Source organism: Danio aesculapii, chromosome 11 (genome assembly GCF_903798145.1).
Source record: "Danio aesculapii chromosome 11, fDanAes4.1, whole genome shotgun sequence".
Taxonomy (NCBI): domain Eukaryota; kingdom Metazoa; phylum Chordata; class Actinopteri; order Cypriniformes; family Danionidae; genus Danio; species Danio aesculapii.
This window is the reverse complement of record NC_079445.1, coordinates 41,968,866-41,994,239: the sequence shown is the minus strand read 5'-3', so window position 1 is coordinate 41,994,239 and position 25,374 is coordinate 41,968,866. Positions and strand designations below refer to the sequence as shown.

The 25,374-nt window shown below is 34.9% G+C and overlaps 1 protein-coding gene across 2 annotated transcripts in view; it reads right to left on the bottom strand.

Moving 5' to 3' along the window:
- pax7a (paired box 7a) overlaps positions 1 to 25,374 on the bottom strand; it is a 122,246-nt gene that overhangs the window by 1,847 nt on the left and 95,025 nt on the right. For both annotated transcript variants that reach the window (XM_056467999.1, XM_056468000.1), the window contains exon 8: positions 9,301 to 9,550. In XM_056467999.1, coding sequence (XP_056323974.1) covers positions 9,301 to 9,550 — 250 coding nt within the window. The remainder of the gene's footprint in view (positions 1 to 9,300; positions 9,551 to 25,374) is intronic.

The following is a 25,374-nucleotide window of genomic DNA, read 5'->3' as shown; positions in this document are numbered from 1 at the left end:
AATCAAAAAGAAGGCCTTGTGAATATAACGCTGTACAGTATATTGAAGGGATAGTACAGCAAAATACAAGCTTCACTTGTTCAAAAAAAGTTTGAGTTTCTTTTCTCTGTTGAACACAAAAGAAGATATTTTGAAGAATGCTTGCAGCTGGTCTCCATTGACTACCATAGTAGTATTTTTTATATTATTGGTGCCAGCTATCAGCATTCCTTAAAATAGATATTTTTTTGTGTACAGAAAAATCACACTAGGGAGAGTAAATGATGAGGTAGTTCAAATTTTTGGGTGAACTATCCCTTTAAAACTCAACAATGCATTGGAAATGCCTTCACTTTGATCCATTCAAATGGTTTACTTTAATGAACCAATTCAGAAACTGATTCAAATGTCCATACATTGACTTTTGAAGCTAAATACATTCTAAATATGCTATTTCAAACTAAATGCACATAAAATGGGTTAAAATTGGCCTATGAATTGAAAAAAAAAGTACCCAATGCTTCATATTTTATCCAAATTTGGGTTGAAATAACCCAGCATTTTTTAAAGTGTACATACAGTGCTCAGCATATATAAGTACACCCCTCCCAAATCTTTTAAATTATTATTTTTAATAGGAAGCTCTACAATATTTTATTTGTGCATATATATATATATATATATATATATTAGATAAGTCAGTGCTGAAGCCGAATCTGGAGCTAATCTAACAAAATAACTTATGATAATGGTCCAAAAAGTGGTACACCCAAATTTATATGTTATAGAAAAATATTAAATACAAATTAAAAAAAAGGGAAAATAAAGAGACGCAAAACCTTTTTTTTTTTTTTAATTTAGTTGAAATTTTGTAGGTCGTCTTTTTTTTTTTTGCAATATTTTGCTTGAATTTAATTGTATTATCTTTCAATTTCTAAGTATGTTTGGTGACTAAAATATTACTTTAATAAATAAATCTGTTTAATAAATCTGCTTTGTTTAAACGCACCAAAATACACTGCCTATATTCACTGACAAATGGATCCAAATATTCATTTTCGATAATGGTGTGTACTCAATTCTGCTGAGCACTGTATCTGACAATGGACATTAGGTTCAAAAACTGAAATGTCTTTTATAATGAAATGTCTGTTATAATAGTTGTTTATTACAGTTTATAAGTTTATATATATGTTTATAAATGTTTATAATGGTTGTTTAAAAAAATGCACAAATACAAAATCAATCAAACAAACAAGGAAACACTTATACTCTGGTTTCAAAGATTTAGGCTTAGACTAAATTGCATATCTAAACTGAAAAATAACTTGAGGTGACATATCTTAAAATACAGAAATGCCACTGTTTTGTCCTAAGATGCACATCAGTGATGTGTTTTTTGGACACACATTACTTTGATGCTCCGTTCGTTGCATTAAGTTATATTGCATCTACATGCCAACTAATTCTCATTAGATTATTAGTAGACTGTTAGGTTGGGGTGAGGGTTAGTGTAAATTGACATGTACTTGCAAAGTTTCTTATAGTCAGTTTAATGTCTGTTGAAGGAGCATATCAACAGATATTAAGCAGACAGTCTACTAATACTCAAATGGACCATCAAAATAAACTGTCCGGGGAGAGGGCTCTGAGCTCGGGGAAGACACCCAAACTCGAGTTATTCCGCTTATCAGGAAACAGAGAGGAATAGGGATTCGAGCGAAGTATCTAGCCCGGCCCCAGAACGCTCCCCCCGGGATTGTAATGCTTAAGAGGTGAGGTGACGGGGTGGTGGAGGGATGCTAAAGTCGTAAGATGCTGCAGGTAAGACAGCTTTGGTATATATAGGGGTTTGGTCAAGAACTGATTGGATAATAGAATAATTGTCAATGACGTATTTGATACTGAAACTTCTGCACGTGCTCCTCCCGAAATTTGTTTATAAAACATCACTTAAATTCACTAAAAGCACCTTCACACAGCCGATTTACGTGTCTGATCAGAATTCAGTGTAAAGATGCTATGCTGCATTAAACAGTCTAAGCAATTGCACATTTTGATCAATTTATGCCACTTCAGGTTTGGTTTGTGTTCTGCCTTTGCTGTGTCTTTGAGATGCTTTGATTTAACTGAGGCCTAGTCCTAGCTTAGCTAAGCCTTGTCTGTAAAATCAGCCTGATCTCACAAGAAAAAGTAAGTATTTTACGTTTTGTCAGTTTAGTGGCTAATTCATATGAGTTCAGTCGTACGAAATTGTACGATTTTAAAAAGGAGGCGTGGCACCTAACCCCACCCCTAAACCCAACTGTCATTGGGGGATGAGCAAATCGTACTAAATCGTACGAATTAGAAAAAAGTTACGAATTGCCGTGAGATTGTGTTGGTGAAACCGGGTCACTATATTCATATTTAATTTTTTATTTAATTACCAAAATATTTTTAATAGATTTAATTAACAAAAACTACACTTGTTACAATTAAATTTCTAAAACCAAATTATGTGAATGACCCATTTGTAAATCAAACTTCACTTCTAACCAAGCTTAATACAGTGATCGGTCACTCTTAAACATCTGACCAGAGAGCTAAGCTCATAATAATCAAATAAGAACTGATAAAAGATAACCTATAAGTTAAAATGAACATCGAGAGAGAGAGAGAGAGAGAGAGAGAGAATCCCCGGTGTGGTTCAATCAGCTATGTGTGTGTGTGTGTGTGTGTGTGTGTGCCAGTCTTTATTACTCTGAGCATTTGAGATTTCATGCTTCATACTGGCCTCAATTTCAGCAGCTCTCTCTTCTGACTCATTAAACAGATCAGTCTCTCAATCTCACTCATAATTAACCTGACATTCGCTCGTCAGATCTCTTCAATCAACCCTCCTGCACCTTCTGATGGACCTCACACTACTACTACACACACACACTAACATGCACACAGATTCCTTGCAACTGGTTCTGAAATTTTATAGCAATTTATAAGTAAAAAGTTTTGTTTGGTTTCGTTTTATTTCACCGTCCTGTTTCACATGTACATGTTATATATTTAGCAGAGTCATTAAAAATAGTGGATAATAGATAATATCCCTCAATCTACCCTTATACAACTCAGACCTTCCTTAGGTTAGTACACTGTAAGCACTTTAAGTTTACTTAATGTAAAATAGAGTTTTTTTATACCATTTTATTCTTTTTTTCATTAAACTGACCTGAATCATCACCAGTGTTCAATCTGCATGATATGCTGAATATGTCTCACCAGTCTGATCTCGCGAGGAAATGCAAGTATTTTACGTTTTGTCAGTTTCGTGGCTAATTCATACAAATTCATACGATTTTAAAAGGAGGCGTGGCACCTAACACCACCCCTAACCCCAATCGTCATTGGTTGATGAGCAAATCGTACTAAATTGTATGAATCAGATCGTACGAATTCATACGAATTAGCCACGAAATCAAAAAGTTACGAATTGCCGTGAGATTGCGTTGGTCTCACACAGTGAAATATTGGTATGGCTTTTACTTTGTGTATGGGTGTTTCCCAGTACTGCCTTGCAGCTGGAAGGGCATCTGCTGTGTAAAACATTTGCTGGATAAGTTGGCGGTTCATTCCACTGTGGCGACCTTTGATAATCATGGACTAAGCCAAAGGAAAATCAATTAATTTATTTCTTATAAGAAAATTTTCTTTTCTTATAAGAAAAAGGCTTTATTTCTTCTGCATCTTGTTTAAAGAATAGGTAAAACCTCTAGGTAAGAAAGCTATTGAGCTTTACATATAAATTAGGGCTGCACAATATATCTGCACGGTATATATACAGTATAATATACAATATTTCAGCATCGATATCGCAATGTGCAAATCTGCAATAGTCACATCGCAGGATCTGCAGTGTCATGTTGGGATTAATAAAACTTGACCTAATCTAATAGCTTCTAATAGTTTACTTTTTGAAAATAGGCTCATTTTACAACTCCTCTAAGGTTAAACAATTGAATTTGACCCATTTTGAAACAATTCAGTCTATGTCTGGATCTGGTGCAAGAATGTTTAGCTTAGCTTAGCACAGATCATTGAATTGGATTAGACCATTAGCATCTCGCTCAAAAATGACCAAAGAGTTTAGATTATTTTCCTATTTATTTATTTTTAATTTAAAGGCAGAGTTAGCATAATATCATTTTGCCTTAATTATTATGTCGGAATGGAAGTATAATTTCGAGCTATTTTGGCTTAGAGGATAGCAACTTTAACAATAGCAAGATTATTATTCTAAATGATATAGCAAGAAGAGCCAAGCTTTAAATAGGAAAATCTGTCATTTTCGAATGAGATGCTAATGGTCTAATCTGATTAAATGATCTATGCTAAGCTAAGCTAAAAGTGCTTCGACGGACACACAGATTGGCTAAAACGATTAAAAAACTGATTTTCATTATAATGTATTTTTAAGCCTTGGGACTGTGTGAAGTTTATTTCTAACTAATTTCAAGAGGATCACGTGCTTATGATTGTTTGCAGCTGGTCCCGCATTATTCAATTTATGATTCACCAATCAGACGATTCCTAAGCCACTATAAATACCCTGAGTTCCATATAACAGCCATCTTCATTTTGAAGAATCCCCCCTTCCACCCCTACTCCTCCTCCTTTCCTAGATGGGTGGCACGGTGGCCCAGTGGTTAGCACTGTTGCCTCACAGAAGAACATCACTGGTTCTACTCCTTACCAAGTCAGCTGACATTTCTGTGCTAGTTTACACGTTCTCCCTGTGCTCAAGTGGGTTTCCCCCGGGTTCCCCGGTTTCCTACCACCATCCAAAAATATGCAACTTAAGTTAATTGACTAATCCAAATCGGCACCATAGATATGCTCCTAGTAAGTAGTTATCTTTTAAGAGCAATCACTATCTGTTCATTAGCTACTACAGCAGGGGAGTTCTCGAGATCTACCTGAGCTCAAACTCTCCTCTCGCCTTGCAAACAGGAGGGAGCCCCGGGCTCGAGGATCTGTTGATCACTTTAACAAAGATTAGTGGTTTAATTATTTATTCAACGATGAATACAGTGTTAACTTACATGTGATTATTGCGATTCTGAACCACAATGCTGTTAGACTCCACAGAAAAATATGAAGTGCTGTTTATTTAGTTTTTATCTTTGTTACTGTTATTACCATTGTTTTCATCTTTGCTTTATTTGATTTGGTATATTTTTGCTTAATTTTGCATATTTATGCAGAAGCACTCCCCTAAAATGAGAAATTCTTTCCAAATAGAGTTACTCAAGTCATTTTGTGAAATTATATTTAGATCGCAATATCTAATCGCAGAAAAACAAAACATCGCAATGTCAGTTAATATTCCAATATCGTGCAGCCCTAATATGAATTATTTCATATGCATTTTCTAATCTGAAGTGGTAATAATATTTCACAATTACTGTATTTTTGATTAATAAATGCGCCTCTGTTAAACAGGGTTATTACACCTTTTCCAAAGTCCAATTTAAGCACTTTTCAAGCACTTTCCAGGTGCATTTTCAAACTTTTACAGCAGTTTACAGTATTTGAAATGCAAAATACTTCTATTTCCTTTGCATCTTGTTTTAAGAATTTATCAGTATTTATAACAGATAAAACCTTCAGGTTAGACGTTTTGCATATATTATAAATTGTTTTAATTAGCATTTTTTAATTTGAAGTGGTAATAATATTTCACAATTACTGTATTTTTGATTAATATATGCACTTCTGTTAAACAGGGTAATTACATATTTTCCAAAGTCCAATTTAAGTACTTTTCAAGCACTTTTCAGGTGCATTTTCAAACTTTTACAGCAATTTACAGTACTTGAAATGCAAAAGACATCTTTTTTCAATGGCATCTTGTTTCAAGAATTTATCAGTACTTATAACAGGTAAAACCTCCAAGTATTTTGAAAGTCATAATCATGACCAAACACACATCCCATACAGGTTTCTGACTTCTATGACAACATCAGCGTCTGATTATGTTAATTAAATCAATCAATTTTTTCCTGCCCTGAAGCTGGAGTGTGTGTGTGAGGTGACTAAAAGGACATCAGGAGCCTCTGGGTGTAAAAGTGCTCTTTGAAGTGGCTGTTTCCCAGTGGAGGGAAGAGTACTGTGACTAACCCAGGAGCCCGGGGCCGCGGTGGCCTCTTTATCAGGAGCATGTGTTTGCTGGCATGGGTCAGGGTGACTTGAGATGGTCAGCAATGGGCAGAGAGGAAAACACTACAACTGGCAATATGCACCAGGCACCAATAATTGCCTCCCTATTAAAAAGATCAGGACATGTTGGGTTTTGAACTCTGAGACCCAACCAGGAATCATAAAAACATCCGTGAATTAGCAGTTTTCTGTATTTTGTGTTTCATGTTTTAATTTTCCCCATTTATTTATGTTTTTGAATTGCATATTAAGACCTTGAGCTTTCTTCTGACAGCTTTCTACCATGAAAAGTGACTTTTTTAAACATTTTTAATAGTTTAAAGTGATATATTGTCTGTATATTACGCTACAAAACCTCGTAATAAACTGCCAGTACATTTACTGTTATTTTACAGACTTCTTTCTCTATACATTGATTCTTATACATTATATTATTTCAAACTATTGAAATGCCAATAGACCATTTCTGTGGTGATGTCATTGGCCTATATACATTTCCTGCTTGTTATAAACTATTTTATAACTATAACAAGAGGCAATTCAGTCATATTTTAATGTTAAAACAGCCATCATAACATTATTGATCAATACGTGGCTCTTTTTGGATTCTAGGAAGCTATAGAAATAAAAAATGTAAAACAGGAAATACACTGGGACCATTGTTTTTGTTTACATCCCTCAAAATGATCTATAAAAGTCACTCTGTTAAACTGTAGAATTGAATTTTCAACACCAAAAGTCGACAGAGCAGAGTTCAACATCCCATAATGCAATTCACAACTGTAAATAACCTAAAAACACAAAATCCGAAATCTATCGTTATATTTTTACAGAGTAGAGTTGAACTGCTCAGTTAGCATAAACGGAACACAGGATCACTGAGAATATGTGTTTCAGCCTACATTTCTGACTTAAACGTATGTTTGACTGCAGTTTCTATGTAATATAAAAGCTACGGGGCAGTACACTGAAAAAAGTGTTGCATGCAAAACTGTTGCAAACAATTTCTTTGTGTTGAATTTAAACAAACAAATTAAATTAAGCAATGTTCAACTTAATTTGTTTGTTTAAATTCAACACAAATAAATTGTTTACAACCACTTTACGTATAAAAAATTGAGTAAATCCAAGGAATCATCTTTGAATAATTTTTTTTCAGTGTATGAGGACTACAACTTTAGTTCCTTTTCGCCTTAATTATATTTTCAGGGACATATTATTGAGGAATAGAGAACTATTTTACACCAAATAAACACCACAAAACAGCTTAATGATGTCTTCGATTTGGAATGGAGTATGTTTGTCTCACTTATCAACCTCCATATGAACAACTTTTCTGCTGTGGTCAGTATGTTCAGTTATTCACTTTGTATGGTGTTTAGGCATGGGACGATAACTGTTTTCAAGATATACCACGGTTTGGAAAAGTCAAGGTTTTAAAACTGTCAAAATTTTCTGCAATACCTTTCCTTTTTATTCACTTATTTTGTTGTTGTTTGTTTTTTAGGACAACAGTCGTTCCAGCAGAAAAGATATCCCCAAAGATGCTAATTTAAAGTGTAAAGAAAATCAGTTTTTGAAACTAGTGAAGACAGCAGAAGTCAATGATTCATTTTCAATATTTAGCCTGAGAAGTTTACTGTTACAAAATATTATAAATGTTTCTCAAAATAAAATATATTGTGTTTAAAAGGGAAAAAAGTTTTTGTTTTTAACCTAGACATTTAAAAAGAATATATATTTAGTGTAGTGATCACAATATCGTGAAACTGAGATATTTTTATCCAAGGTTAACATACCGTCTGAATCTTATACCGGCCCATGCCTAATGGTGTTGCACTTGAGCCCGGTGAAGCACGCTTCCACAAAATAAATACAAGCTATGTAAAACTAAGTGGCTGCACTGCACTTTTCCTTTACGTTAGCGTTCGAAAACAATATTGGTTGGGTTTAGCGAAGCATTTAGTGAAAGGTTTAGCTCAGTGGTTGCTTGTGATCTGTACGACAAGCCTCAACTTCTCAATAACATGAAGGATGTGTATTTGAAACATAAAAGAAAACATACTCTAAGTCAGTGTTTCCCAACCCTGTTCCTGGAGGCACACCAACAGTACATATTTTGGATGTCTCCCTTTTCTGACCCATTAACTTCAGGTGTTGGAGTCTCTTCTGATGTTATGATAAGTTGATTCAGGTGTGTTTGATTAGGGAGAGGTTGAAAATGCGTACTGTTGGTGTTCCTTCAGGAACAGGGTTGGGAAACACTGCTCTAAGTAATGCTTTTCAGATTTGCGAAAAATGTAGACAGCGCCCTCTAGTGGATTTGTCATCTGAAATTTGCAAGGAAATGTACCTGGAGAAATTGATTTTACGTTTTGCAAAAATGCAGACTGAGACATATTTCTAATGAACCTGGGCTTCATAAACCAGACTTTTGCATTGATGCAGGACACCAAGCCCGCAAGGCATTGTTGTAAAAATTTGAACTTATTTTGACACATTCTGATCCATTTTTAGAGTACAAAACATGCATTCCCATAGGAAAGGGGTGGTAAAGAAGAACCCTGAAATTCAAATACAAATTTGGTATGTAAGGTCCAATGTGTGTGCTTTATTGTTTTAAGATTTTCAACCAGCTTTTCCATATATTTGATTAACTGATATCGCAAAAAAATGTATAAAATTACAATAAATTTTAGAGTGTTTTTCATAAAAGAATCTGAAAAGCTTTGAGAGTTCAAATGTATTTAGACCAACAGTTTATAGAAAACAAGTACAAGACTTGTTTTATAGAAAACAAGACATTTTGTGTGCTTTTAACCCAACAAGTTGCAAAATAGACATGTTTTCAGAAAATAATTAGTGCTTTCATTCTGATATGACACATGAAATTGTTCAAAAGTAAAAAGAAAAAATATTAGAGGAAATACTGTGAAAATGTCTGTTAAACATAATTGGGAAATATTTAAAAAAACAATAAAGATTTTGCAGGAGGGCTGACTGTTTTGAGGTCAACTGTATATATTCAAATATGAAATGGTAATAATATTTGACAATGAGCGTATTTTTGCTAAATAAACACAGCTTTGTAAAGAGTGTGTGATGCAGGGACTGTGCAGTACGTACTCTGGCCGTACTGGCTGTACTGGTATCCGGCAGTGACGGGGTCGACGCTGTAGCTGGTGGCGCTGTATGTCGGGGGACAGTAGGACTGAGTCGAGGCCAGACTGTCCACACTCTTGATGGGGTCTGAGCGCTGGCTGCAGCTGGCAGAGATTGGGTTGGACGCTTCCAGACCACCATGCAGAGGAGAGATGGAGAAATCGTGCTGCGGCTGAGACGGGACGGCACTGGGGTTACTCAAAATACTCATCACCTGCAGACACAGACACACACACAGAGGTTCAGAAGGTTTGTTTTACTTTGCATGAATTAAAAGTATTTTTGAATTGGCTTTACTGGCACTGATTGTTGCATTTTGACATCCGTGGAATCTTTGAATTTCACAAAAGATTCTTTATTATGGAAAAAAGTTCTTCAGGTTAATTAAAAGTTCATCAACTTAAGAATAAATAGTTTAATTTCAAGGTTCTTTAAGGAAATAAAAAATATGTCTTGTATTGCATTGCTCTTTCGAAGATGCTCTCTTATGAATATTAAACAACCAATGTGCATGTAACATGAGCAATAAACCACAGTCTACTTTATAAAGTTATATAAATCAAAACATTCCAGAAAATAGAGCTGTGCTTGATATTTTCTCATTTATTTTCTAATCAAAATCCTCAAATATTATGATGATGATGATGATTATTATTATTATTTTAAACATACATATACAGTACTTTGGCCTAATTTTGCCAATATTTGATTACATTTTTAATTAACACTCCAGGTCAGTGTTTCTAGTGTATTGTTGTTGTTGTTGTTGTTGTTATATTTATATTTGTATTTTTTTATTAAAAAAAATTCATTTTTATTTATTTATTACACATTTCTGATTAGTTTTATTTATTTTAGCAACCTTAGCACATAAATGAAAATTAGAAAAACATTGGCTTTGTCCATATTTGACCCACCCAACATTGGGTAACAGAAACCCAGCATGTTTTAGAGTGTTTACCTAAAAAAATCCCTTTTGAAATCCTTGTTGTGAAAAGTAAAGAAAAAAACAACAAGTCTGTAAAATGATCAATAAGTCCCTGTTTTATCTTATGCAAACCTTAGACGGAATAATTTGCACTCTAAAAATGATGGGTTGTCACATTGGGACAAATATGAACAAACCAAAATCTTTTTTTTTTTTATAAATTTAAACAACTATTATACACAATGGTTGGGTATATTCAACCCAATGCTGGGTTATAACAACCCAGCATTTTAAAGAGTGTTTGCCATACAAAATCCCTTTTGAAATCCTTGTTTAAAAAAATCAACGTTGGGTCAAAAATGAACAAACCCAACCACAGTGTTAAAAGGTGCCATTTAAATTTATTTAAACAAATGAACTCAGTCCATATTTGACCCACCCAACATTGGGTAACAGCGACCCAGCATAGAGTGTTTACCTAAAAAATCCCTTTTGAAATCCTTGTTGTAAAAAGTAAAGAAAAAAACAACAAGTCTGTAAAATGAACAATAAGTCCTCGTTTTATCTTACGCAAACCAAAATGCCGTGCTGTCGCATTTGGGTCAAATATGAACAAACCAAAATCTTTTTTTTTTTTTTCAAATAAATTTAAATGACACTTTTATACCCAATGGTTGGGTATATTCAACCCAATGTTGGGTTATAACAACCCAGCATTTTTAGAGTGTTTGTCTTCTTGTTTTAAAAATGTTGTACTGCCATATCTCAAAGCTGGGTCAAAAATGAACAAACCCAACCACTGTGTTAAAAGATGCCATTTAATTTAATTGAACAAATAAACCCAACATTAGGTTTGTCCATGTTTGACCCACCCAACATTAGGTTCCATTAACCCAGCATTTTTTAGAGTGTTTGCCTCACAAAATCCCTTTTGAAATCCTTGTTTTGAAAAATGCTGGACTGCCATATCTCAACTTTGGGTCAAAAAAGAACAAACCCGACCACTGTGCTAAAAAGTGTAATTTAAGTTTAATTGAACAAATAAATGTTGTCTATATTTGACCCACCCAACATTGGGTTACAACAACCCAGCATTTTTAAAGTGTTTACCTTAAAACATCCCTTTTGAAATCCTTGTTTTAAAAACACTCGACTGCTATAACTCAGCGTTGGGTGAAACTGAACAAACCTAACCTGTGTTAAAAGGTGCAATTTAAACTGAACTGAACAAAAGAACCCAACATTGGGTTTGTCCATATTTTTGTAGCATTTTTGTAGAGGGTTTGCCTCACAAAATCCCTTTTTGAGATCCTTGTTTAAAAAAGAAAAAAATCAACAAGTCTGTAACATGACCAATGATTCCCCGTGTTTTTTCTGCAACCCTTAGACAGAAGAATATGCTCTCTAAAAATGCTGGGTTGTCACATTGGGACAAATATGAACAAACAGATATTTTTTTCCATTCAATTTAAATTACACTTTTATACCCAATGGTTGGGTATATTTGACCCAATGTTGGGTTTCAGCAACCCAGGATTTTTTAGAGTGTGCAGTTGTGCTGCAGCATATCAGGTTATTCTCCATTGGGAAGGGACATAGAGCGAAAGAGTGCCAGGCACAGAGCTCCGCCAGCGTCCCAGAATGATAATCAGTGGCCAGAGAGAGAATGATACAGCAAAAGACAGATACAGGAGCCAGTCCAGACCCATCAGACCCCGGCGGCAGTGCCAGGCAGACCCCTGTCCTGAGGCCTCCAGCACAACAAGCACTGAGGGAGAAGATAATCCCGCCCCCAGGCCCCAGAAACACACCCACGCTTATGAATAGTAATGAGCAGCAGTCTCCACACAGCCAAATACGTGATCTCACATCTCTAACACACAGGCCTGCCTGCTACACTGCCATCAACATCAGCTTGTTTGTGCTCTGAGAAACAATAAAAGGTTCTGTTGTGCCATTATTTATGGACTATAGTATTTTACTGGCAAACTTAATCAATGACTTAATCAAGTTCCAGTACCATCATAAAACTTACCCAATAAACTCTGCACTTATTGGTCATTTTTTTGTATGCACTGAATGACCTCCTACATTTGTTAAAATGTGCAATATTAAATCAATGCAATGCACTTTTCTTGACCCTTTATTCCTATCAGGACGCAATATCACCATGATTTTAACCTTGTTAAGTCCTCCTAAAATAATTAAACCTCTAAAAGGCATTACAGCTATGTTTGATGTTAGATAAAGTATACTATTGGGAAAAATTAATTGGGAATATATGCATCAAAGCTAATTTGTGATTTAAAAAAGTATTTATATTTCTTATTGTGAAATTATAACCTTATTGTGACTTTATAACCTAATTTGTGATCATTTTATTTATTTATAACTTTGCTGTGATAACTTGTTGTAAAAACTTATCATAAATAAATAACAATAAATAAAAAGTGTTTTTATTTTAGTTTTACGAGCAGTTACAGTCATATATTTAATAAATCCATAAAATTAAATTAAATAATAGCAAAATGATTCTGTGTTAGCTTCTATTGACCTTATTCTTCAATGCGGAAGTGTGTGCGTTTTTGCGATTGTTTTAGAACTTCCGATTCAGCTGCCTGGGAGAAATGACTGGGAATAATAAACGGCAGAAAACGGTCAAACTAGTTACTCTACAAACAAGTGTTTGCATGACAATACAGACAAAGTAGAATATTATAATAAGAAAATATCAGTTTGCAACACCAAGCAGCCAAACGAGCTGTTTTTAACGTCTAAAAAAGAATGGAAGTGAATGAGACTGGAAGTCTCGAGCCAAAATGATTCAAATGGCTGCGCCCGCTCGTACGCGGAGAATAAGGTGAATAGCCTATTGTTTAATTATCTAATGACTTAATGATGTTTTTCTTTTAGGTTTGTATGAACAACTATCATATAATAACCCTACAAATAATCATTCAAAAAATCCTAAAATTCTGTTGTTTTAGGTTATTATGACCATTTATTACTCAATGACCAAATTAATTAATTAATTAAACAATGCTTTTACTGTAGTTTTTATGACTAACACATCAACTCTAGAAGTAATAAAATAATAAACAGAAAATACACCATTTATTTGTTTGTTTTGTGGCTAATTATCTAATAAATACATAAGTAAACAATATTTTCACTTACAATGTAACAACTCTAAAAATAATAAAATAATCAAAAACAATTTTTTTTTGCTTGTTTTTTGGCTAATTATCTAATAAATAACTAAATGAATAAATAAATGAATAAATAAATAAACAAACAAACAAACAAAATAAATAAATAACGAATTAAACAATGCTTTCATTGCAGTTTTTACTATAACATTCATTTATTCATTTTCTTTTTGGCTTACTCCCTTTATTAATCCGGGGTCGCCACAGCGGAATGAACCGCCAACTTATCCAGCACGTTTTTTACACAGTGGATGCCCTTCCAGCCGCAACCCGTCTCTGGGAAATACTATAACATAATAACTCTAAAAATAATTAAATCATTAAATAAAAAAAGAAATACACATTTTTTTGCTTGCTTGTTTGTTTTTATGGCTAATTACAGTGCTGAGCATATATAAGTACACCCCTCAAAAATATCTTTTAAATTCATATTTTCTATAGGAAGCTGTACAATATTATATTTGTGCATATACATTAGATTAGCCAGTACTGAAGCCAAATCTGGAGCTTATCTAACAAAATAACTTATGATAACGGTCCAAAAACTAGTACAGCCAAACTTACATGTTATAGAAAAATATTAAATACAAATTTTAAAAAGCGGGAGAATAAAAAGAGAAGCAAAACATGGAAAAATTTTGTTGAAATTTTGTAGGTTGTAATTATTTTTTGCAATATTTTGCTTGAATTTAATTGTATTATCTTTCGATTTCTAAATATGTTTGGTCACTAAAATATTACTTTAATAAATATATCTGTTTAATAAATCTGTTTTGTTTAAATGCACCAAAATACACTGCCTATATTCACTGAGAAATGGATACAAAATATTCATTTCCAAAATGGGGTGTACTCAATTATGCTGAGCACTGTATCTAATAAATAAATCAATCAATCAATCAATCAATCAATCAATCAATCAATCAATAAATAAATCAATAAATAAATAAATAAATAATTTTTGATTAAGCATAAACACAATATATAAAGTTTTTAGCAAAAAAAGTCTGGTGAAAAGGTCAAAAACAGGAAACGGGAGTTTAAAAAAGTGTAAAAAAGAAAAAGCGCCATAGTGTTAGGGTCTGGAGAAGTGTTTATCAGGAAGGCCCACACATGCTCTTCCTTCAGAAAGCATCTTCCCACTCCCAGCATCAGGTTCACGTTGCGTCTCGATACGCTGTGCTGCCCTTTGACTCCCTTTGGCTGCTAAACCAATTAGAGCATCGCAACACACACACATACTCAGTTTAAACACAGTTCACATGGTGGCGAAAAACAACGGCATTGCGCTGCACACGAGCGAGAGGACGGAGAAAATTAATCATATTATGATTAATATTCCCAAAATGTCTCTCAGGAAATATGGAAGACTGGTTTCCTCCAGCTAATTCTATCAGTATGGAAGGCCGATGCGCGCACATGTGACATGCATGCGCATAAGCGGGAGATTCATTGCCGTATCTATATAAGAGACACATGTGATGTGGCCATACGGCTGGAAGATTCATAGGTTTCCTGATTACAGCAGATTAGTGAATGGAAAGCACGAGTATAGCCCTAGTTGGTGGCCGCGCGAGGAGGGGTGGCGGAGATTTTAGTCATCGCTTAATTGAAGCTTGATTACGCCGCTTCCTTCTTTATATGCACATTAAATTAAAGCGGCAGACAATCAGGCCGGACTCCTCTATCAGCGCTTCTAATTATAAAGCGACAAATTCCGGCAGCGCTTCTTCAGCAGAGACGATTTGACCTCTTTTGAAGAAAAAAAAACTGGGGATTTTTGCTGGAAAGACAGAGATGCTTCTACTTTCAAGACATTTACATTTTCATTAAAGGGACAGTTCACACTAAAATGTGAATTAGCTCATCATTTACTCTCCCTCGTTAAACCTTTATGGGTTTCTTTAATCTGTTAAACACAAAAGAAGATATTTTGAAGAATGCTGGATGACTTCTATAGTAGGAAAATATTACTTTGGAAGTCAATGGGTGCCAGCTACAGCATTTAGCATGTGTTCAACGAAATAAAGAAACTCAAATAGATGTAAATGATGGTAGAATTTTCAGTTTTGGGTGAACTAACCCTTTAAGCTGATTGTATAGTAAATCTGTAGTAAAGTTTGATAAACTTTAGCCATAACTATTAACATTTTTTCATTGATTCATATTCAGACATAATAGTGTATTATGTGACACACAAAATGCTAATATTTCATATTATACACACACACACACACACACACACACACACACACACACACACACACACACAACGCTAATTTCTAGACATTTTCATTAATGAGACTGTTCACCCAAAACTAAAAACGACCTCATCATTTACTCTCATGAAGTTTTAAACCTTTATAAGTTTCTTTATTCTGTTAAACACAAAAGAAGATATTTTGAAGAATGCTGGATGACTTCTATAGTAGGAAAATATTACTATGGAAGTTAATGGGTGCCAGCTGCAGCATTTAGCATTCTGTTCAACGGAAGAAAGAAACTCAAATAGAGTTTTGCAAAAGTGAACAGTGAGTATATGACGGCAGAATTTACATTTTTGTGTGAACTATCCCTTTATGCTGATTGTATATTGAATCTGTAGTATAGTTTAGTTAACTTTAGTCATAACAATTAATTTTTTTATTGATTCATATTCAAACAGTAATGTGTATTATGTGACACACAAAATGCAAATATTTCATATTATACACACACACACACACACACACACACGCACACACACACACACACACACACACACACACACTACGCTACGTTCTAGACATTTTCATTAAAGGCACAGTACATGATAAAATGAAAATGATCTCATCATTTACTCTCCCTCGTTAATCCTTTATGGGTTTTTTATTCTGTTAAACACAAAAGAAGATGTTTTGAAAAATGCTGAATGACTTCTGTAATAGGAAAACATTACTATGTATGTCAATAGATGCCAGCTACAGCATGTGTTCACTGGAATAAAGAAACTCAAACAGGTCTGTGACAAGTGAAGGGTGTAAATGATGGCAGCATGAAACTTTTTGGCTGAACTAACCCCTTAAGCTGATTGTATAGTGAATCTGTAGAATAGTTTAGCTAACTTTAGCCATAACTCTTGATTTTTTTTCTTCATTGATTAATATTCAAACACAGCAGTGTGTATTATATGACACACAAAATGCAAATATTTCATATTATACACACAAATTTCATTAATGGGACAGTGAATGAATGACAGACCTCATCATTTACTCTGCCTCATGAAGTTTTAAACCTTTATGAGTTTTTTTATTCCTTTGAACACAGAAGAAGGTGTTTTGAAGAATGCTGGATGACTTATAGGAAAATGTTACTATGGAAGTCAATGTGTGCCAGCTACCAGCATTCAGCATGCGTTCAATGAAAGAAAGAAACTCAAAGAGGTTTTGAACAAGTGAAGAGAGAGTACATGATGGCAGAATTTCATTTTTGGGTGAACTATCTATTGTTGTAATGCTGCATTTAGAAACCAAATTAGCCTATATTTGGCATTTATGAGCCACTAAGATGATTTAAAGAGACAGTTCACCCAAAACTGAAAATTCGGTCATCATTTATTCCGCCTTCACTTGTTCCAAACCTATTTGAGTTTGTTTCTGCTATTGAACACAAAAGAAGACACTCTGAAAAAAGCTGGAAATTATTGACTTCCATTGCATTTATTTTCCTGCTTTAGGAGTCAATGGTTACAGGTTTCCAGCTTTCTTTAAAAAACAACAACAACAAAAGTTTGGAACCACTTGAGGCAAAATAAATAATCAGTTTACTCGAGTGAATTTTCATTTTTGAGTGAACTATCCCTTTTATGGCAACCACAATATCAGAAATACAGGTACAAAACCAGGTTGTTGCTAGACGGGATACAGCCTTGGCCAGAATTTAACAATAATATTATTCATTAAATTCTGCTTTATTAATGCTCAACCATAAACCTAAACCCTTACAGTAACATAAAAATAGTAAATATTGTGTCTTTAAAATTAAATATTATAGCGTGACAAAAAATATGCTATATTCATGTATGTATCCGGAGCTATGTCCCTTCTAGATTTTACCACAAAACCTGTCCCTGCAGTGGTACCTTATGAGAAGGGACTAGTTCCTTTAAGGCAAACAATAGTAACTAAAAAGTCCAACAATGTACTTTTAAGGTACCAATGTGGATCCTTTAGTACATTTAATAGATGAACCTTTAGAAAGTTACTGACAGGACCTGTATTTCTGAGAGTATATTTTCACAAAAGGATTCTTTACAGTGCAAAAAAGGTTATTTAAAAATATTATTCACACTATGAGACTTGTTATTAGAAGAACATTCAGCAAAGTTTTTTTGAGATTTTTTTTTGTTTGTTTTTTTTAGTACTTCCTGGCACTTTTATTTAAGAATGAAAGTTGTTAATGCTTTTACACTTAAGCTTTACAGCAATGGAGCACAACTTGACTTAATTGTACCATTTTTTTTGAAAACTTATATTATTGCATTCAAACATCCTCCTCAATATATTTCAATCTTATTCATGTCGCACATCATGGGGTGTAAGAATAAGGTGTGAAATATGAAATATTTGCATTTTGTGTGTCACATAATACACACTACTACGTTTAAATATTCCCAGTACTGGGTTGCAGCTGGAAGGGCATCCGCTGGGTAAAACATACTGCTGGAATAGTTGGCAGTTCATTCCGCTGGGGTGACCCCTGATAATCAGAGACAAAGCTGAAGGAAAATGAATGAATGAATGTTTGAATTTGAATCAATGAAAAAAATGAAGTTACGGCTAAAGGAACGCAAACTTTACTACAGATTCAATATACCATTAGCTTAAAGTTCATCCCAAAATTAAAATTCGCTCATCACTTACCCTTTACTTGTCACAAACCTGTTTGACTTTCATTTTTCTGTTGAATAAAACAGAAGATATTTTGAAATATGTCAGAAAACTGTTACCATTGACTCCTACAGGATTTGTTTTTCCTACTACGCAAGTTAATGGTTACAGGTTTCTTACATTTTTCACAATATATTCTTTTGTGTTTAACACAAAAAACAAACTCATAAAACACTGAAACTAATAAAGGTGAGTAAATTTGGATTTTTTTTTCCATTTCATTATTTCATTAAAGAACAAAAAAACTAGCCAGTGGCTCTTGATATGAGTTAAATAAGCCAACCGATGACATTTCATTGTCCAGTGAGTTTTTAAATGGTCATAGTTAAACACCGTTCACATGGTGACCTTGACCAGAAGTTCGCCGCAGGGGAAAGATTAAGCTCAGCTGAGATTGTATTACAAAATCCAGCCACCCAGAACATTAACGCAGCTAAATAAACAAAAATCAATATCATTCAGACTATTAATCTGATACGGGAGCGTGTGACATATCTGCGCAAAACAAGCACCTCGGGCACACGCAAGCTAAATAAGCCCTCATTCCACATACTTGAATTCTCTCTGCCCCGCCGAGCAGGCTATACATTTCATTCCTTTGTTTCTCTATTGGGCGATATCTTCCGCTCTTCTCGTTTGTTGTGTGTCGTGTGCGCCGCAGATAATGGCAGCGTTTAAAGGACAGAGCCCACAGGCAATGCCTTCCTCTTTCCAAATAGATTACTCCATAAATAATAATAAAAAAACTAATTAATTCTAGCAACTTCTGAGAGCCTCCCGGCCTGAGGCGGCGCAAACCCAGAATTGTAAATTGATACAATGTGCATCCTTTCAGATAAACAAACAGTGCATGCGCAACACACCAAAAGGGATTCTTTCATTGCGCACTAATTTCCTTAACAGTCAAATTATATATTTTTTTGTCTGCTTAAATGTACGACGAGCTCTTTCGTGTTTCGTCAAGCTCTGGAGAAACGGCTCGACAACTGCGGAGCTGAAAGAAATCTGTTGCGAGCAGACGAACACGTTTCAAGAGGCAATTTTCCTCTTAAAAAAACAACGTTAAACTGCGCATGCACTCGATTTTACATGTTCACTGGAAAGAAAAGAAATGGCACTGGAAACTTTTTTGTATTTGCAAAACAGAAACCCGTGCTTCCTCTGTATTACGCATTAAAATTCTGCGCAAATTATAAATGGTTTAACCTCTAATTGTTGTGGCAAATAGCGAATCACTGCTGCTTTCACTCAGCGTTTGACCACTGCAGGATTTTAGCAATTGTTTGTAAACACTGCATGAGAAATATAGAAAGAATAATTGGTAATACTCTTTAAAATGTTTTACATGTAATGTTAAATGTAATTTTATACATTTTTAGCTACACTAGTTAAACTAACAATGAGAAATATTTATTTAGAAATAAGTATTTAGTAATCTTTGATAATGTTTATTCATTCATTCATTCATTTTCCTTCGGCTTAGTCCTTTTATTCATCAGTGGTCTCCACAGCAGAATGAACCACCAACTATTCCAGCATATGTTTTAAATAGCGGATGCTCTTCCAGCTGCAACCCAGAACTGGGAAATCATACACTCTCACATTCACACATACACTCGCCCACGCCATCACGGGGAGAACATGCAAACTCCACACGGAAACACCAACTGACCCAGCCGGGACTCGAACCAGCAACCTTCTTGCTGTGAGGGGACAGTGCTAACCACTGAGCCACACATAACATCCATTCTCTAACCTTAAATAACGAAACCCCATAGTAAAATGTTATTCATAACTACAAACTGCAGTAGCTACAGTGATTTCATCAGTACCAAAGTACCAATAATAAAGACTTTAGATTTGATTTAAAATATGAGGAATATGACAATGTTTAGTGTCCATTGCTGACTTTTACACCTCATAAAACCACATTATTTCCCAAACATTAAAATAACTTATCCTTAATTAAAACATTTTGTGATAATCAGTTGTGAATAAACACTGTAAACTCCATTTACTAAAATCTAAAATGTTATTTATAGTACCGAGATTAATTTATAGTGCATGCAGAGCATGTTGATACATGTCAAATTAAATATGGCTGCTACTATTACTTTATTTATATCTGAAAGCTCAGCTAAAACAGATATACAACATTTCCATTAAAATCTTATTCATAACTACAAATGATGCATCAGCTATAGTGATTTCTGGACTTCAGGAATTTGCAAAATACCCAAAAGGGAAAAAAAAAATTATAAAAAATAAAAATAAATAAAATAAATAAATATATATATATGTATATTTATTATTTATTTATTTTTTAAGTTGACTTATTTCCTAAACATAAAACATGACTTTTTTCCCTAAATTTAAATATTTTGTGAAAATATTGTTGTGAATAAACTGTAATTTAAGATCCTTTTACTAAAATCTAAAAGGTTGTATTTAGTACCGAGCTGTTCTCAGAGCATGTTCATGCAGTTGAGGTCAAAATTATTAACCTTCCTGTGAAATTTTAAGTCTTTTAATTTTCCCAAGTGCTGCTTAAAAAGAGAAGATTTAGTAAAATTTCTATTTAATAATACATTTTGTTTATAATACCTGTTCTAAATAATTGTACATACATTTAATTTGATTTCATTTGACTTTTATATTATTATTATTTATTATTATTATTATTATTATTATTATTATTATTATTATTATTATTATTATTTTATGTGTTTTAAATTTTTTTATTACTACTCAGCAATTCCATGCAAATGTCAACTTTGCCATGAAAAAGTTTTCACCAAAATACGAAAACCGTTTCTGGGTTTTTTGTGAAAGCAAGTATTTTACAGTACTTTAGAAATACTCAAAACTGCATCTGTCAATGTTTTCAAACAATTATATTTGATTTACCAAAATCTCACAAGTGGCAATTTCACATCAGTCACATCCATAACAGAGAGAAGTCACATCCATAATGACACTTTTTCCTCATAAATGTGAAAATATAAACTAAAATAAAACTATCTATAGAGAGCCGACTCTTCTCCTTTTGATTATCATTGTTTCTTTTGGGTTGTGCAGTTTAATCTACAGAATTTCTACAAAGTATGTTGTATACTGTAAACCCACAGAATTCTTTTGTCACATCCATAACGCATGTTTACTTCCCTCATTTAAAGCACAAAACATGTTTACAGATTGATTTTTCTGGTCACGTAACTCTGTGCTCAGTTGTTCTGGAAAATATAAACAAGTTTCAATATAATGTTAACGTATACTTCCTATGCAAATTCATGTTTTAAGATTTTACTGCAAATGTCACATCTATAACGCTGGAATTGCTCTATTTCTTTTTGCAATTATCCTTGTGTCTTTTACTGCTGCACATTTTATGTCTGTAAAGTGCCTTGAGATGCTACTTTTAAAGGCGCTATATAAAAATTATTTGTATTATTCATTTATTTATTTATTTATTTATTTATTTATTATTATTATTATTATTGTTGTTTTTAACAGATCATTAAACATGATAGATTTATTCAATCATTTTTGATTTAATAATACATTTTATTTATAATAAATTGTAATGTTTTTATAATGTTGCTTCTCTAAAAACCAAAGCGCTAAAACAACAAAGAAAATCAAACATGCAATAAAATACAAGGACATAGAAAAATAACAAAATATAAACACATTAGAAGGATCAGGAATCTAAAAATGATTTCCTTAAAACAAAATAATAATCTAGCCAAAGCATTCTAGCAGTGGGTACCACAATCGCTTCACAGCAAGAAGGTTGCTGGTTCGAGCCCAGGCTGGGTCAGTTGGCATTTCTGTGTGGAGTTTGCATGTTCAACATATCCAGCATATGTTTTACAAAGCAGATGCCCCCATTGGCGTGGGCTTGCTCCGGGTGCTCCCCACAGTCCAAACACATGCGCTATAGGTGAATTGAATAAACTAAATTGGCCATAGTGTATGAGTGTGAATGAGTGTGCATGGATGCTACCCAGTACTCAGTTGCAGCTGGAAGGGCATCCGCAGCGTAAAACATGTGCTGGATAAGTTGGCGGTTCACTCCGCTGTGGCGACCCCTGATCAATAAAAAGACTAAGCCAAAGGAATGAATATTCTAGCCAAAACAAAAAAGAATAGCAATTTAGGCTAATGTTTTGATGTCAACTGTACATGTCAAATAAAACATTGCAGCTACTTTAACTCTAGTTACATCTGAACGCTGAGCTAAAGCACAGATACACAACAGTTCCAAATGAAATATACCAAGAATTTAGAAAAAAATCAAAAATAGAAGTGTTATGAGGAGATATGATGATGATGATGATGAAGAGGAGAGAGAGAGAGAGGTGTGGAGAGCTTTCAAGGGTACAAAGACTCCAGTAGGACTGAGTTTGCCCAAGGCCAGCCTGACAACAGAGCAGATAGCGAAACCTCTGCACCCTCACCAGGCTCTCGGCCAACACACACACACACATGCACTACAAACTGTATATTCTGTCTCTTTGACCCAACTCCACTAAAATCAACCCACACAGAAAACCTGTTGCAAGTTTAGAATTTCATATACACAATTTACTGTGCTTTTTAAGCCATTTGGTTTACAGGGACACAGGAAGTGTCCTTATAAACCATGTTTACGTTGTTATACCCATACATACTAGTATAGTCATCAACCATATACTCTTAAGCTTATACAAGCACACAAAGACATTTAGGGACAGACACACACACAAATGCACAAACACACAACAGACAAAGAGATACACACACAAACACACATATACACTCACATGCACAAACACAAACAGACACAAAACACTTACAATCACACACACAAATGCACAGATTAACACAAACACAACAACACACTCAGACACACAAACATACACTCATATACAATCACATGCACAAATGTAGACAGACACACATAAAAACATACGCTTACAATCACACACACATGCACAAACCACACAGATACACACGCGCAGTCTTAACACATACTCATGTGCACACAAACAGACAGACACAGTCACACACATGCACAAATACACACACAGACACGTGCAAAATACAATCACACACTCATGTGCACAAACACACATGCACAGACTTACACACAATCAAGCACAAACAACACACTTATGGACACACACACACACACACACACACACACACACAAATGTAAAAACACACTGACGCACAAACAAATACATAGACATATGCACATACGCACACAAACACACATGCAGTCTTACACACACACTCACATAAACAAACATACACACACTCACTGTACACATGCACGCAGACAGACACACAAAGAAACAGACACACATATACACTCATCCACAATCACAAGCCCACACAGAAACACACACATACACTCATACACACACAAACAAACACACAAACATGCAGACAAAACAGACACGCATACACTCATCACACACAGACACGCTCACACATACAAGACCAACACACATGCACACACAAACACACATGAACGCATACACGCACAAACACACACACACGCACACACACACACACACACACACACACACAGATAAAAACACACACATACATACACAGACACACACCAACACAGACACACTCAAACTCAGTCACAGACAAACTATGCGCACACACATGAAGTATACACACACACGCACAAACACAGACACAAACTGTATACACTCATCTACAATCACACATGCTCACACACAGACACCCACACTCATACACACACAGACGAATACACAAACACGCAGACAGACACAGAGTGATAAAACAGACACGCATACACTCATCGCACACAGACACTCACACACACACCCGCAGACAAACACACATGCTCACACAAAAACGCATGAATCCATGCACGCGCAAACACAGACACAGAGAGATTAAAACACACACACATACACTCACAATCACACACGTCAACACAGACACACTCAAACACTTAGTCACAGACAAACTATGCGCACACAGATACAGTATATACACACACACACACAAACACAGACACAAACTGTATACACTCATCCACAATCACACATGCTCACACACAGACACACAGACACCCACACTCATACACACACAGACGAATACACAAACACGCAGACAGACACGGAGAGATAAAACAGACACGCATACACTCATCGCACACACACACTCACACACACAGCCGCAGACAAACACACATGCTCACACAAACACGCATGAATGCATGCACGCGCAAACACAGACACAGAGAGATTAAAACACACACACACACATACACTCACAATCACACACGTCAACACAGACACACTCAAACACTTAGTCACAGACAAACTATGCGCACACACATACAGTATATACACACACACACACAAACACAGACACAAACTGTATACACTCATCCACAATCACACATGCTCACACACAGACACCCACACTCATACACACACAGACGAATACACAAACACGCAGACAGACACAGCGAGATAAAACAGACACGCATACACTCATCGCACACACACACTCACACACACAGCCGCAGACAAACACACATGCACACACAAACACGCATGAATCCATGCACGCGCAAACACAGACACAGAGAGATTAAAACACACATACATACACTCACAATCACACACGCCAACACAGACACACTCAAACACTTAGTCACAGCCAAACTATGCGCACACACATGAAGTACACACACACACACACACACAAAACACAGACACAGACAATCACACACGCCAACACAGACACACTCAAACACTTAGTCACAGCCAAACTATGTGCACACACATACAGTATACACACACACGCACACACAAACACACAGATACACACACAGACAGAAACTGTATCCACTCATCCACACACACACACACACACACACACACACAGCTGTTAATCTGGTCCAGAGTGGATTACTGAGTTGTTGATGCCCTGCAGT